Source organism: Octopus sinensis, linkage group LG5, assembly GCF_006345805.1.
Source record: "Octopus sinensis linkage group LG5, ASM634580v1, whole genome shotgun sequence".
In the NCBI taxonomy this organism is placed as follows: Eukaryota; Metazoa; Mollusca; class Cephalopoda; order Octopoda; family Octopodidae; genus Octopus; species Octopus sinensis.
In genome coordinates, this window is record NC_043001.1 from 126,068,694 (window position 1) to 126,086,268 (window position 17,575).

General features: G+C 37.4%; 1 protein-coding gene across 5 annotated transcripts in view; it reads left to right on the forward strand.

The window, feature by feature from the left end:
- LOC115212268 (alpha-protein kinase 1-like) overlaps positions 1-17,575 on the forward strand; it is a 33,686-nt gene that overhangs the window by 13,279 nt on the left and 2,832 nt on the right. For all 5 annotated transcript variants that reach the window (XM_029781107.2, XM_036503067.1, XM_036503065.1 and 2 more), the window contains exons 2-7: positions 3,509-3,628; positions 5,005-5,225; positions 7,092-7,341; positions 9,077-9,178; positions 13,485-13,744; positions 14,342-14,559. In XM_029781107.2, the coding sequence (XP_029636967.1) occupies positions 3,553-3,628; positions 5,005-5,225; positions 7,092-7,341; positions 9,077-9,178; positions 13,485-13,744; positions 14,342-14,559 (1,127 nt within the window). In that variant the 5' untranslated portion in view covers positions 3,509-3,552. The remainder of the gene's footprint in view (positions 1-3,508; positions 3,629-5,004; positions 5,226-7,091; positions 7,342-9,076; positions 9,179-13,484; positions 13,745-14,341; positions 14,560-17,575) is intronic.

Consider the following 17,575-nt stretch of genomic DNA (forward strand, 5'->3'; position numbering starts at 1 on the left):
TTATTGTCATTATTGTTTAACTCTGCATCAACCTTGACTGAGCAGATTGTATGACAAAAGATGTTACTATTCTGGCTTTAAGTCTTTTTCAAAATGTTAGGTTGTGATTAGGGAGAGATTTAGCTGCTATTTCTCGTAGGTTGAACTTCCATATAAGGCTCTATACTCTTTTTTTACTTCATTTTTTAACTAAATCTCTTTCAAATTGCCTCTTAACATTTTGAAATGGATAAACAAAGCAGAATCAGCATAGTTAGACATAGAGCTAAACCACAACAGTTGATAAAATTTGTGTGTCATGCCACCATAAAAAGAGATGAGCTGTGTCAGTTCAGGCGAGGTTCTTCTTTACACCCACCTTCCATTGAAAAATGAAACCTGAAAGAATGTATAATCCCTAACAATTGAAGTTGCTGCTGTCTAGCACTGATTAAATTTCACAAATTATTGGGTCATAAGATCTCAGATTTTTCTGATGTGGAAACTGATATGACATTTAGGATTTTCCCAATGTTAATCTATTGCCAACAACACTAACTGGTAGGACTTTTTAATTGTTTCTTGTTGACAAAAACTACCAATAATTTCCTGTAGTCATTTAATTGGATATTAATCGAAGTACCAGAAATTATCAGTTATATCTTAACTTAAATGATTACACCGAATTGTAATAAAATATTCATCATCATCATCATCATCGTTTAACGTCTGTTTTCCATGCTAGCATGGGTTGGATGGTTCGACCGGGGTCTGGGAAGCCAGGAGGCTGCACCAGGCTCCAGTCTGATCTGGCTGTGTTTCTACAGCTGGATACCCTTCCTAACACCAACCACTCTGTGAGTGTAGTGGGTGCTTTTTACATGCCACCGGCACAGGGGCCAGGGAAGGCTGGCAAACGGCCATGATTGGTTGGTACTTTATTATAATAACAAAAATGAAAATATATTTGTATTCATGTATTTGTTTTTGCAAAACTCTTGATGTGAAATTGTGTCGAAACATTTATATTTTGCTAGAGGTTGGTATAGATAAATTATGCAGCAGAGGTTTAATCAGTGTATTCACATGATGTATTAGGTTGTCAAGTATGAAATTTGTAGAAAAGAAGAAAAAGTTTGCTAATGTTTTGTAAATACAAGGAATAGTTTTATTCATCAAATTATGCACCCATATTGTCAATACACTTTGGCCATTTCAGTGGTAGCTTGTCCAGCCCAGAACTGTAAAAGCCTGGCAATCTAGAGTCAATAAAATCTTGGAAGGCCTGTTTTACAGTATCGTTGGAATTAAATTTGTTTCCTTTCAAAAAGTTATCCAAATTCTGGAAGAAGTGGTAGTCAGTGGGGGCAAAATCAGGTGAGTATAGTGGATGATGGAGAACTTCACACTCCAACTCCTGTAGTTTCACCAATGTCATTTTTGCGATGTGTGGTCTGGTGTTATCTTGCAATAAAGTAGGAATGGATATGTTGACTAATCTAAGCTGGTTTTTTATAAGTTCCTGCATCATTTGGTCCAGTTGGCTGCAGTATACTTCAGCCGTGATTGATGAGCCAGGTTTAATGAAATCATAATGGATCATACCTGCATCAGACAACCAAACACACACCATCAGCTTCTTTTGATGAATTTTGCTTTTTGGACTCTGTTTTGGTGGCTCATCTTTGTCCAACCATTGTGCTGAACATCTACGGTTGTTGTATTGGGTCCATTTCTCATCACATTACAACTTGATTCAAAAATGATTCATTTTGTGACGAGAAAGTAACATAATGCAGGCTTCTAAACGTTGCTGTTTCTGATTTTCATTGAGTTCATGTGGAACCCACTTATCCAACTTTTTCACTTTACGGATTTGAACTAGGTGAGTCAATATTATTTGCTTGCTAACACCAAACAACAACGATAATTCATGGGCACTTTGAGATGAATCTGACTTGATGGTGGCTTTCAGTTCGTCATTATCCACCTTTATTTCTGGTTGACCACATTGCTCATTTATGAGGCAAAAGTTACCAGAACGAAATTTTGCAAACCAGTTTGATACTGTCTGCTGTAGAATGAAATACTCTATTAATATTCTGAGCTGTCTGTGATACTGTATTTCTAAGAAAGAACTCATATTTCAAAACTGTACAAATTTCTGACTTATCCATCTCTAAACAAAAATAGCAAAAAATGATTTATAAATACTTTATAAAGTGCAAAATGAGTTAGAATAAAGAAATAGATGTGTCAGCTTTCTTACAAAAAATAAAGATTGTCAAAATAATGGCACAAAATGAGCAGCTGTCAAAGTTTACCATATACCTTACTACAAATATTGTGTTCTTGATAACCTAATATATTCTTTTATTCTTTTACTTGTTTCAGTCATGACTGTAGCTATGTTGGGGCACTGCCTTGAGGTGTTTTAGTCAAACAAATTGATCCCAGGATGTATTTTTTTAAAGCCTAGTACTTATCTACTGTGAATTTTGTTTCATTTTGAAAAATAAAAAAAATTCATTTTATGGTTTACTAGCAGTATCGCCCGGCATTGCTCGGGTTTGTAAGGGAAATAACTATATAAGCATTTTTAGAGAGTTATAGCCAAAAAATAGCAAAAAATGCATTAAAAATGGAAAAAAAATGATGGTAAATTTTTTTTAAATCGTTGACTCATCGTAGACATTTTTAGAGAGTTACTTCCCTTATATAATAGCGAAAAAATGCATTAAAATGGAAAAAAATGATGGTAAATTTTTTTTAAATCGTAGACTCATCGTAGACGTGTGCTAATACCCAGAAGGGCTCGATATGAATCACGACTATAAGATACCCAGTTTTGGTTAAACTGCACCGCAAAATGTGGGAGTAGTTAGGAATCTAAATCGCAGGAGACAGACACACAACCTTACTTTTATATATAAAGATTAGTGTTTACATTTTGAACCATTTTTACATATCTTTGAGAGCACTAAAACCTTTTAAGTGCTTAGGGCATCTATGGGTCTTAATCTGGCCCTGCATCTGACCCATACCATCATGGAAAATGAATATTGAATGATGATGATGAATGATGGTGACTACCTTGTAATATTTAGTTACAGCTCTCAGCTCCATCAAGGTTGTCTTTTATCCTTCAGACATCAGTAAAGAACCCTTTCATTACCAACCCGACTGAAACCGGCTCTGGATCTGAGTACAAATGTCTTGTTTTCAAACGTTTTGAATTAAAATTTTCCACCAAACATTAGTTACAAACTATGTTCCGAACACTAGCTGAATGATAACTAAGTTATTTTACTAAATTCTTTATTATATTTAAAGTAATTGAAAGAAACACAGAGCGTCTCAAAATAAATACAGTAACAAAAGGGTTAAGTATTGGAATTCATATAATCAACTTTTTCCATTGCCCACTTCTAAAAGCTGCCAAAATTTCTTGCCTTGTGTCTGAAGAAGAAATAATATAAGTATTATTTTGATTCCATAATAATTTTTGTTCTTTTATGAACTACTCTAGTTTTGAATCCTGTGGATGAGTTTGTGGGAAATTAGCCTGGCACCATGATTCTACGGCTAAACAAAGTGATGTCGGAGCAGTTCCCTCAAGTTGCTACGAAAGTGAATTCTCTACAACCAGGTAAAACTAAAATGGAAAATTTATTGTGTGTGTGTACATGCATGCATACTCTTTACTCTTTACTCTTTTACATGTTTCAGTCATTTGACTGCGGCCATGCTAGAGCACCGCCTTTAGTCAAGCAAATCGACCCTGGGATTTATTCTTTGTAAGCCCAGTACTTATTCCATCGGTCTCTTTTGCTGAACCGCTAAGTGACAGGGACGTAAACATACCAGCATCGGTTGTCAAGCAATGCTAGGGGGACAAACACAGACACACAAACACACACACACATACACACATACATATATATACATATATACGACAGCTTCTTTCAGTTTCCGTCTACCAAATCCACTCACAAGCCATTGGTCGGCCTGGGGCTATGGCAGAAGACACTTGCCCAAGATGCCACGCAGTGGGACTGAACCCGGAACCATGTGGTTGGTTAGCAAGCTACTTACCACACAGCCACTCCTGCGCCTATATATGTATGTTTCATCCTCTATATATGTATGTTTCATCCTCATCATCATCTTTATCACTTCCACCTCCAACATCATCATTGTCATCTTTGCTATAATCACTATTGCAACTACCAAATTTGTCATCATCCTTTCCTTCATTACAAGTACCACAGGCAATCATCATTACCACCGACACCCCCAACCATCCATGAACACCATCACAACCACCCTACTACCTCCACCACCTCTACCACCGCCTTCACCACTGCCACCACCTCCACCACCACTGCCCACTGCCACATCTCCTCCTCTTCCTTATCATCACCATCCTTGTTGTTTTTTATCCTTGTCATCATCATCATCAATGTCATAATTGTCATGTTGTTAACAGCAGCATCACTGCTGTCTCTGCTGCTGATGTGGCTATAATCACCACCACCACCACCACCACCACAACAACAACAACAATAACAAGAAGCCTGTGCCTACTACTACTACTACTACTACTACTACTACTACTGCCGCTACAACTACTACTACTACTACTACTACTACTGCTGCTGCCGCTACAACTACTACTACTACTACTACTACTACCACCACTACTGCTGCTGCTGCTGCTGCTACTACTACTACTACTACTACTACCACTACCACCACCACTACTACTGCTGCTGCTACTACTACTACTACTACCACTGCTGCTACTACTACTACTATTACCACCGCCACTGCTGCTGCTACTACGACTACTACAACTACTACTACTACTACTACTACTACTACTACTACTACTACTATACTACTACTACTAATACTACTATTGCTACTACTACTACTATGAATATTTTCCTTACCATCACCAACACCACTTTATCACAGCCACCATTATTCTTTCTTACCCTTATCACTTCATTTCCTCTTCAGATGATCTACCTGACAAGCTGAAATCTGCAGTCACTGAGGACAGAAACCGTGATCTGAATATAATGCAGGTGTCATTAGATCTTCTCTCAGAGAATCTCAAAAAATATTTTGAAAATGCCTTACAACAACTTTGGCCCTTTATGCCACCAACCATTGTACCAGACATGATGTTTGAAAAGAACCCTTTCATCCCCAAACTGTGCCAAGCAGACCTTTTGTTGGTGAGTCTGTCAGTGGTTTCTATAAGTTATTCTTCATTATTTACCATTTATTAAGACAATAAAGTAGCAGAATCATTAGCACGCGTGGTAAAATGCTTGGCAGCATTTTGGGGTGTCGATAAAATAAGCACACTGGGGTCAATGTAAATGATTTATCCCCTGCCCTGAACTTGCTGGCCTTGTGCCAAAATTTGAAATCATCATCATCATTATTATTATCGTTGTTGTTGTTGTTGTTGTTGTTGTTGTTGTTGTTGTTGTTGTTGTGTTGTTGTTGTTGTTGTTGTTGTTGTTGTTATTATTATTGTCCAACCCATGCTAGCATGGAAAGCGGACGCTAAATGATGATGATGATGATTATTATTATTATTATTATTATTATGTGAGAGAGCAGTGCATGCCATCAAAGTGACACTGTATCCCTGTGGATTTCAAATCTATCCTTAGTGTTGTGAAACACATCTTGAAGCATTTCAGGGGTTGTCTCCTCCATTGCTAACTGAATGCGTTCTTTAAGTTCAGCTAAACAATAACTCCATCCTTGGATGAAGGTAGAGAAAATAATTGCAGCCAAATTGAAAAAAAAGCTGTCGTGGACTGATAAACAGGATCCAACTAGAATGAAAATAAAATTATAAAAAAAAATAAATAAAAATTATAAAATTATAAACAAAATAAGAAATTTATGCACTTTTGACATGTATTAAACATCATCACCATCATCATCATCGTTTAAAGTCCGCTTTCCATGCTAGCATGGGTTGGACGATTTGACTGAGGACTGGCGAACCAGGCTCCAATCTTGATTTGGCAGAGCTTCTACAGCTGGATGCCCTTCCTAACGCCAACCACTCCGAGAGTGTAGTGGGTGCTTTTATGTGCCACCGGCACAAGTGCCAGTCAGGAGGTACTGGCAACAGCCACGGAAAAATCGTGTTTTGTTTTTTTATGATAAACATAAATAAAAGTGAGATTTTTTAAAAAATAGTCCAATTTCACTGAAATAAATAGTTAATTCTGGTACACCCTGTATATTAAGTAGAACATTCTGAGGAAACTAATGGAGACCTATCTAAAACATCAGACTTTACCTCTTCTCAGGATTATGTTAAGGATAAATAAGTTTGTGGAATACTCTCTTTTACTCTTTTACTTGTTTCAGTCATTTGACTGCAGCCATGCTGGAGCACCGCCTTTAATCGAGCAACTCGACCCCGGGACTTATTCTTTTGTAAGCCCAGTACTTATTCTATCGGTCTCTTTTGCCGAACCGCTAAGTGACGTGGACATAAACACACCAGCATCGGTTGTCAAGCAATGCTAGGGGGACAAACACAGACACACAAACACACACACGCATATATATATATATATATATACATATACACGACGGGCTTCTTTCAGTTTCCGTCTACCAAATCCGCTCACAAGGCTTTGGTCGGCCCGAGGCTCTAGTAGAAGACACTTGCCCAAGATGCCACGCAGTGGGACTGAACCCGTAACCATGTTGTTGGTAAACAAGCTACTTACCACACAGCCACTCCTGCGCCTACATAGTCACAAATTAATTAATTTGTTACTTAACTAGCTTGATTGGTTGAACATTTAAATTAATGTATACCTGTATTCACATGCTTGCACACACGTGCATATCTCACAAAAGCAAATATCATACTGTAACGATATCTTTAAACGAGGGTTGAAGTCATAAATATTTATTTCTTACCTGGGGCTTTCAGCTATTTTACGCTATTGGATTGTGCAGTATTGGGGGACAAGAATTGGGCCTTTTTGTTTTGTCTACAATTAAATGTCATTTTCCTATTTATTTTATTTTTTGTTTTTTCATTCAAACCAATTAACCAGACTGCTTTGAATTATGCAATTGAATGCGGAGAGTTCCACTATGCTTCAGCCCTTGCATTTGTGGTCGATCGATTCATGTACTGGTATGGTGGTTCTAAGGTGTTGTTGAATATTATTGATCACATATTGGTACTGAGTCCCTCAACAGTCATTGCTCCACAGTTAACCATCCGGCGTGCACGTATCATGAAGGATAATGGTAATCTCCATGGTGCCATAGAAGTCCTTGATAGCCTTATTGATTCGAAAGGTAATGTGTAAGCTGTATTATTTTTTTTATTATTTAACTTATTTCAGTGATTAGATTGTGGCCATGCTGGAGCACTACCTTGAAGAATTTTAGTTTAATTAATTAATTCCAGTGCTTCTATTTTTTTTTAAGCCTGGGACTTATTATATTGTTTTTTTTTTTTTGCTAAACTGCTAAGTTATAGGGATGTAAACACACCAATACCAGTTGTTAAGTGGTGGTGGTGAAACAAACACACACATGAATGACAGGCTTCTTTCAGTTTCTGTTTACCAAGTCTGCTCACAAGTCTTTGGTCAGCCCAAGGCTATAGTAGGAGACACTTGCCCAAGGTGCCACACAGTGGGACTGAACCCAGAACCCTGTGGTTGGGAAGCGAGTTTCTAACCACACAATCACACCTGTGCCTTCTAACCACACAGTCATGTCTTTTTTTTTTTATTAACACAGTAGTGTGATATTTGAGCAATATTTGGCTGCTATTTTTAACAGGTTGAATGACCACATAGAACCTCTTCCACACTGCACTGACTCATTAAGATTGTTGTTGAAGTTGTTAATAGGTGATTTTTTATTATCTATAAATATTGTACCAGTATGTTACTGAGTTTAATCCATGTTTGGATATGGAGTTGCTTTGTAGAGTTTGTGAATGTTAGACAACAGTCATGAACTGTCATCCCTTGCAATGAACTGTGTTCTTCACAAGGAAGCTTGCTGTTATGTACTCATAAATACTATGCAGCAACCAGGATCTTTCTACCCTACTCAAAATTGGAAATGATGTCATGAAAACCTGAATCCTATGATAGTATGTCCAGACAATAGCTATAACAAGTACTTTAAGGCTATTTCCCCTGCTAAAGCGAAAGTTAACCTTGCTTGTCCTTTGATGGTCTTCTGTTGCCTTATCTTCTGTATCCACGCATCACCTTCACTTTCATCTTTATTTCCTTCTCTATCATTAGCTTGAAACTTCCATGGTTGTTTCTCCATTTCTGGCCCTACTATCTCACTATCCATCTTGCCTTTTTACACAAAGCCCACAATGTAAACACATTGCAAATTTGATATTGTTCTCATTCCTTTTTCTTTTCTTTCTCCTCTTAATCATTTTACTTATATTTGACTAAGGATATGACCTGAAATGTCAAATTCTCTTCTGTTTCTTTTTATTTGCTATATATATATTTCCAATCAAACATTTTTGATTGTTATTGTTTCATTTAATTTTCAATACTTTTTCCACTTTTTCAACTATGTTTTACTTGTATATTTATCTCCACCTTACAATCTAATCTTTGTTTTACTTTTGTATTTTTAATCTATTATATATATTTCTATTTCTATACACGTCTGTATGAGTGTGTGAAGTGTATCTGTCAGTGTATCTGTGTGTGTTTTTCTCTCTATATATATGTGTATGTCATCAGCATTCATCAGTGTTCCATGTTGCTAAGAGTTGGACAGGTTTTCTGAGGCAAAATTTTATGGATGGGTTTCCTTTCCGTTGTCAACCTTTTTAATCACCTCTTAACAATACAGTTATGCACCTTTTCTACCACCAAGATTCACCTGGAACTATGCTCATCTACCAATGTGAGTATATGTCTGTGTGTGTTTATAAATGTGAGTATATAAACACATGTGTATATGTATATAATATTTTATGTATTGCGTGTATGTATGATGTATTTTCATATATATAAAAACAAGTATTTCTTTTCCAACCCAGCTCTCAGTGAAGATGGCCAGTGGCACTACAGAACTGAGTTTCAGTATATGAATGTTTATGCAGTCTGTGTGCAAATCAAAGGACAGATTTATCGCAACTTAGGTAATGAAGCATATATTTATGTACCTCTCTCTCTCTCTCTCTCTCTCTCTCTCTCTCTCTCTCTTTGTCTCTCCCTCATATATATATATATAAGAGTGTGAGGAACTTGCACAAAGTAGATGTAGGGTTTTTTAAATCAAAGCTGGACCTCTTCCTGTCATGAGTCCCCGATGAACCTACCTCACGGCAAGAGGTGCAAATGAGGGTAGCTATATCAAACTCCATGCTTCACCAAGTGCCACATATTAGAGGAGGCTCTTAGTAATAACAGTGTAGCAAAACGGCGGTGCATCAGCATGGCCACAGCTCTGAGCTGAAACTAGAGAAAAAAAAAATATATATATATATATATATAGTTAATCCAAACATGAAAACACAAAAAAACACAACAACGCGAGGACGTGGAACAAATATAGTATTATTGGACGCTCAGGAAGGAAAGGAAGGAGGAGGGTTTAACGTTTCGAGCAGAGCTCTTCGACAGAAACATAGGAGAAGGAAAGATCCAGAGAAGGGAAGACAGAGGAAAAAAAATCGACAACGGTACACACGCGGTCACAAAGATTCTTTGTTCCAAATCCTAACAATTGTTTTGATAAATTCTCGCACCAGTTGTTCATAGGTGAGATGTTGTGCAGTGATTATCCTAAATCCCAAGTGTAGAATACACCTCCTCAGTTTACTGTTTAAACAAATTCTTCGCTATATGCTCTTGCCATTTCACTTAGTTTAATAATGTATACCTAGGTTGGTGTGTCATTCTAGCTGTTCACAGACAGAACCAAAAGCATAGATTCAGTGAGAGACAAGATGCACTGGAGTCTGGCTGACTGCTATCAGTTTGCGCCAGTCGCTGTCAAGATGTCAGGTGTTCTAGGACCCTATACTACCGATTTCCTCTGCAAAATAGGAACAGTGGTGGCCGGTCAGAAAAATGGGGCCCGTGAGATGGAGTGGTTACTGCAGCGAGTGTTGCTGGCCATTCTCTGTGGTAACACCGTCGCAGTCATTACCATAGAGCATGGTTGAGCATCTCACTTGTTCTGGGATATGTGGCCCATCACTCCTCCCCCTCTATCTTCCACTGCTTTTCTCTCAAATTTTTTTCTCTTTTCTTTTTTTCATCTTTTAAAAGTGTTTACTCTTTTACTCTTTTACTTGTTTCAGTCATTTGACTGCGACCATGCTGGAGCACCGCCTTTAATCGAGCAAATCGACCTCGGGACTTATTCTTTGTAAGCCCAGTACTTATTCTATCGGTCTCTTTTGCCGAACCGCTAAGTGACGGGGACATAAACACACCAGCATTGGTTGTCAAGCAATGCTAGGGGGACAAATACAGACACACAAACATACACACGCATATATATATATACATATATACGACAGGCTTCTTTCAGTTTCCATCTACCAAATCCACTCACAAGGCATTGGTCGGCCCGGGGCTATAGCAGAAGACACTTGCCCTAGATGCCACACAGTGGGACTGAACCCGGAACCATGTGGTTGGTTAGCAAGCTACTTACCACACAGCCACTCCTGCGCCTATTTGGCCTGTTTATTTGTAAATAAAGTGATTCCTTTTCTGTTAGTATAAATACATAGATGAAAAATAGACAAATGAAATTAACATAAAGATATAAATGACAATACAAAAAATACTAAAAGGGCTTGTTTGGCTATAAACTTCTAACTAGTGGAAGTCTGGTTTAAGCACTCCATATGACCCCTCATAACTTATTATTTTTGCATTTTCAGAAAATAATTGCAAACTTGTGTTCTACACATGAGAATTCATATGATTATGAAGAAACCAAAAAAAAATAAAAAATTGTGATATATGGGCTACTGAGCTGTTAATTTTAGCGCATCTAAGGCGGCGAGCTGGCAGAAACGTTAGCACGCTGGGCGAAATGCTCAGCAGTATTTCGTCTGTCGTTACGTTTTGGGTTCAAACACCGCCGAGGTCGACTTTGCCTTTCATCCTTTCGGGGTCGATAAATAAAGTACCAGTTACGCACTGGGGTCGATGTAGTTGACTTAATCCCTTTGTCTGTCTTTGTTTGTCCCCTCTATGTTTAGCCCCTTGTGGGCAATAAAGAAATATATTTTTAGCGCATCTCTCAACCACCTACCTTCCTCGTTGCTTTGTCACTCTGTCATGTATTGATGTTTTCCAGTATTTTTCTCCTCACAAACACATTTAATGGTCCATTGCTGGGATTTAAGCCAAAATTTTGGAATGTCTGTATTTTAAACTTTGATTAAAAAAAAATTTGTAAAACTGAAAAAAATTTTTAATTCAAGAAAATTTAAAAAAAACTTTTTTTCATAATCATATGAATTCCTGTGTGTAGAAGACAAATTTGCAAAAATTTTCTGAAAATTCCAAAATATGAAAGAAGTTATGTGGGGTGTTATATGGGGTGATTAATCTTTTTGATACTGACCCACCTGAGACTGCTCTAGGTTCTGTGACATAGACTTACTGTTTTAAAGTGGTCTAAGTCATAATCTTCCATCAAAATTTTATGCTAATATGAATCAGGCCCCCAATTTTATAATGAGAAAGTTATTTTACTAAATTCCTCATTTTGAGAATTAATTGAAACAAAAGCAGTTCATGTTGACAGAAATATAGTAACAAAAGAGTTAAACCAGAATTCTGCCTTCTATTCTACATAAATCAGAAGAAATAATTAATAAAAAAGTGGGGTGGGTTAGCATATATTAGTTTATTGTTTCTTATTGTTTCTATGAAATATATTAAAACCAGGCAGTAATAAATTAACTCTAAAGACTCCTCCTTGTCTTAACCCTTTCGTTACCGTATTTATTTTGGGATACTCTTTACTCCTTTACTTGTTTCAGTCATTTGACAGCGGCTATGCTGGAGCACCGCCTTTAATTGAGCAACTCGACCCTGGGACGTATTCTTTTGTAAGCCCAGTACTTATTCTATTGGTCTCTTTTGCTGAACTGCTAAGTAACGGGGGCATAAACACACCAGTATCGGTTGTCAAGCAATGCTAGGGGGACAAACACACACAAACATATATATATATATATACATATATACGACGGGCTTCTTTCAGTTTCCGTCTACCAGATCCACTCACAAGGCATTGGTCGGCCCGAGGCTATAGTAGAAGACACTTGCCCAAGGTGCCATGCAGTGGGACTGAACCCAGAACCATGTGGCTGGTAAACAAGCTACTTACCACACAGCCACTCCTGCGCCTATGTTCAGTGTTTCTTTCAATGAATTTTAAATATAACGAAGAATTTAGTAAGATAACTTGGTTATCATTCAGCCAGTGTTAGGAACATAAATTGTAACTAAGGTTTGGTGGAAGATTTGAATTGAATACTTATGAAAACAAAACATTTGTACTACAGAGCCAGAGACGGTTTCGGTTGGGTTGGTAATGAAAGGGTTAAGGTTGAGCAGCCAGTTTGTTGGGTTGGTGGGTAGAAGAATGGGTATTTGGGTCCATAAAGGTGACAAGGAAACAGTTGTGCTGAAATGGCCAATCACAACCTTCTTATCACTTGATTATCTTTCAAGATTTTTTTTCCATTTGTTTCTTTATTTTCTTATTTTCTTATTTTCTAGTCTGTCCAATTCTTTCCTCTTTATAATCTGACAGACAGACTTTGTTGAAACAGAATTTTTTCTGGCTAGATGCCTTTCTTGTTACTAACATGAAGACACTAACATATACACACTTATGTATACACACGCACACACACACACTCACACTCATATAGAAACACACAGATATGCATACAAACATATATATGTATATATACATACATTCAAAGGCACACATACACAGATATACATACTTATATATGTATATATATATATATATGTGTGTGTGTGTGTGTGTATGTGTGTGTGTGTGTGCACAAATTCATACAAACATACGCAACACACTCACATTGAAATACATGCATTCACACACACACACACACACACATATATGGCAGAATCATTAGCACGCTGGGCGAAATGCAAAGCCGTATTTCGTCTGCCGTTACGTTCTGAGTTCAAATTCCGCCGAGGTCAACTTTGCCTTTCATCATTTTCGGGGTCGATAAATTAAGTACCAGTTACGATATAATCGACTTAATCCGTTTGTCTGTCCTTGTTTGTCTCCTCTATGTTTAGCCCCTTGTGGGTAGTAAAGAAATATATACATACATATATGTGACTATATATATGTGTGTATGTATGTATATATATATGTACACAAATACACACACACACACACATAATCCATGACTTGTATTATAATTTTAGGTTTGTGGAAAGAAGCTGTTCCTCTCTTGTTGAAATCTGTTGAAGAATTTGAGAAACTCCCTGATAAGGACTTGAAAGGCATATCATACTCTTATGGTTTGCTCTCTCATTGTTTGTGTAAGCTCAGCCATAAGGAGTATTTGGAACTTCAGAACATTTATGTATTTCAGAGAGACCATCCTTGCTATGAGGCATTTGAATATGGCATGAAAGCAGCTGAATTATCACCAAAACAGAGTTTGTTTTTTGCAAGACATTGTGTAAATATATATCTAATCTTCTTTCTCACACATTTTTTGTTGGCTGGCCACATTATTTTATTTGCTTATTGTTGTATTGTTACATTTTAGCTGAGAAGGATTTTGGAAGTTTGCATTAGACCCTTGTAAGGTGTTAGACTAATTTTCTTTTACAACTCAATGGTTCAGTTCATTTGAAATTTTGTATGATGTTAATCACAAGGTCCAAGTCCAAATTTACTGCAGATTTTTTATTGGATTATCTGTTAAGATAATCTCTTATCATCTCACAACAATCCATTGGATTGTTTCGTAATTCTGGTATCATTTTGAACCCTTTAGTATTCAGTTTACTCTCTCAATTATAATGATTTGAACTTATCATGCATTATCTCCTTGCTTTGAGATTTCAATGATATGGTTGTTTATTTTTAGAATGACATTGTAAGTTAAGTGAAAGAACCTGGATCTGGTCAGATAGAATATTTAAGCTGGGTAAGGCTGATTTAAATGCTAAAGTATTAAATCAGCCTTACCCAGCTTAAATATTACTGAGATATATATTTGTAGTTGTAGTTGTCCTCTCATATTCATAGCAATGTCTTTCCTATATTTCAGCTCCAGTCAAGTGAAAGTCTGTTGATGTATGCAGTTCAGGTAACTGATTTGACTCAGCGGAAGAAAATATTGGCTGATGTTATTCTGTATCTGCAAAAAGTTATTTTTGCAAACAACATTGCAGAAATTTCAAAGAGTAAGGAGCAATTGTTCATCTTTATAAAAGGAATTTATGTGATGGTTCTTGTCCTTGGCTGCTCCAATACATCTGCAGATCAGTAAGTAAAATGTATATGTTATTATTTCATTTATTAGGTAGCAGGGAATTCCGTGCCAATCCGATCATGCACCAATCCGATCATGGCCGTTGCCAGCCTCGCCTGGCACCTGTGCAGGTGGCACGAAAAAAGCACCCACTACACTCACGGAGTGGTTGGCGTTAGGAAGGGCATCCAGTTGTAGAAACACTGCCAGATCAGACTGGAGCCTGGTGCAGCCTTCTGACTTCCCAGATCCCCGGTCAAACCGTCCAACCCATGCTAGCATGGAGAACGGACGTTAAACGATGATGATGAGTAGATGGAACTTATGGAAAAGGGAGACCTAAGAAGACATGGGATGAAGTACTGACACTGAACCTTTCAGATGAGATGACAAAGGACTGAAATACTTGGCACCTTGATGCACTCAAAAGCACCTGTCCTCCACAGCAGTAATGTTAAGGCCACTCCTCCTGGTCAAGAGAATTAGGAATAGTCCTGTGCCAGTGTCACACAAAAAGCACTCATGCCTGAACAGTTTGACCAGAGCTGGCAAGCCAGAAAGTTGCACCAAGTTCCAGTCTAATTTGGCCTGGTTTCTACAGCCGGATGCCCTTCCTAATGCCAACCACTTTACAGTGTGCACTGGGTGCTTTTAGCATGGCTCCAATATGAGCACTATCATGTGGTACTGACACAAGTGCATTTTATATGGCACTGGCTCAGGACTTGCAGGCCAATCCTCTTCAACAAGGAATGCAGTCTTAACACTTCTGCGGTAGGGAATGAGTTTTCTTGAGTACAGCAAGGCACCAGGTATCCCAAATTATAATTCTACTTGTGTGTTTGTTAGTAATTTAGCACATGTGTTATGCTCTTCCAATTTGGCACTGCTCTTTCCTGAATCAAGTTATTATGGGATTTAGAGGTAAAAGCATATCAATCCAGAACATATAGAGAACTATTTAAAGACCTCCTTCGGTCATGAATAACCATAGGATTTTACCTAGAAAGTTCCTCTCTTGGGTACAAATCCGGGCAAGGTTGTTTTGTGAAAGACTAGCAGTTGCCCATGCTTACCAGTACTTTATTTTATCAACCCCAGAGGAATGAAAGACAAAGTTGACTTTAGCAGGAATTGAACTCAGAACATAAAGACTTGGAAAAAATACCACAAGGCATTTTTTTAATTGTTTAACAACAACAACAACGATAATGATTTCAAATTTTGGCACAAGGCCAGAGATTTTGGGGTAGGGGTTAAGTCAATTACATTGACCCTGTGTTCAACTGATACCTATTTTATTGACCCCGAAATGATGAAAGGTAAAGTTGACCTTGGTAGAATTTGGATACAGAATGTAAGAAAGATGAAATGTTGCTAAGCATTTTGCCTGACATGCTAATGATTCTGCCAGCTTGGTGGAATTTGAACTCAGAACATAGTGTGCTAGTGATTCTGCCAGCTTGCCGCCTTAATAATAATAATAATAATAATAATAACCCTTTCTACTATAGGTACAGGGCCTGAAGCTTGTGGGGATGGGGTTGTTGATTGCATCGACCCCAGTGCTCAACTGGTACTTGATTCATTGATCCCAAAAGGATGAAACGCAAAGTTGACCTCAGTGGAATTTAAACTCAGAATGTAACAGCAGATGAAATACTGCTCAGCATTTTGCCTGGCATGCTAACAATTCTGCCAGCTCTCCACCTCAATAATAATCCTTTCTACTATAGGCACAAGGCCTGGAATTTGAAGGGAAGGGTGATGGTTGATCATATAGACCCCCAAGTACTTGACTGGCATGTAATTTATCAGCCCCAAAAGGATGAAAGGCAAAGTCAACCTCGGCAGAACTTAGAACATAGTGATGGGTGTGATACTGGCTAAGCATTTCATCCAGTATGCTAACAATTCTGCTAGCTTGTTGCCTTAATAATGATAAGGACAATAATAATAATAATCTTTTCTACTGGAGGTACAAGGCTTCAGATTTGTGGGGAGGGAACTATCGATTACATCGACCTCAGTGTTCAACTGGTATTTTGACCGTGAAAGGATGAAAGGCAAAGTCGACCTCAGTGGAATTTGAACTCAGAGCGATGGGTGAAATACTGCTAAGCATTTTGTCCAGTGTGCTAACAATTATGCCAGCTCACCGCCTTAACAACAACAACAACAATAATAATGATAATAATAATAATATAATAATAATAATAATAATAATAATAATAACAATAATAATAATAATACTCTGGGATATGTCAATACACACAGATAGGGAAATTAAGGCCAACAGACCAGATATAGTTGTCAGAGACCATGAAGAAAAAAAATGCTTTCTAATTGATGTATCAATACCAGCGGATGACAACGTGTCTCTAAAAGAAATGGAGAAACTTTCAAAATACAAAGACCTGGAAATACAGGTAACCAGAATGTGGAATCTAAAAGCAGAAACAATTCCTATCATAATAGGTGCATTAGGCATGATAAAAAAATATTCAGACAAATACATAACAAAAACACCAGGACTTACAAACACATATAAACATATAGAAAATTGCACTACTAGGCACTGCACACATCCTATGCAGAACACTTTCCATACAATAACCATCAAAGCATCACAACAAATCACAGCACATACCCAAGGCACACAGAGCTCTGCTCGGTAGTGAAGTGAAAGCATGCTATAAAAAATATGCTACTGTATCATAATAACAATAATAATACTAATAATAATGGTTTCTGATTTAGGCACAAGGTTCAAAAACAAGCTTTGATTGACGTAATCACCCCAGATTGGCATTTTATTTTATCATCCACGATTGGATTTGAAGCTAAATAATAATTAAACATTCCCAGGTTTGCGATCGATCAAGTTGACAATCTAATACAGGTTAAGCAATAAACATGAATTAAGTATCAATCTCAGACAAACCTATAGCAAAAATTAATGGCAAATAAAAACAAAAAGTAAAAGGAAAATGTCAAGGGAAATAACTAAAAATTTTAATTGTAGCGTTT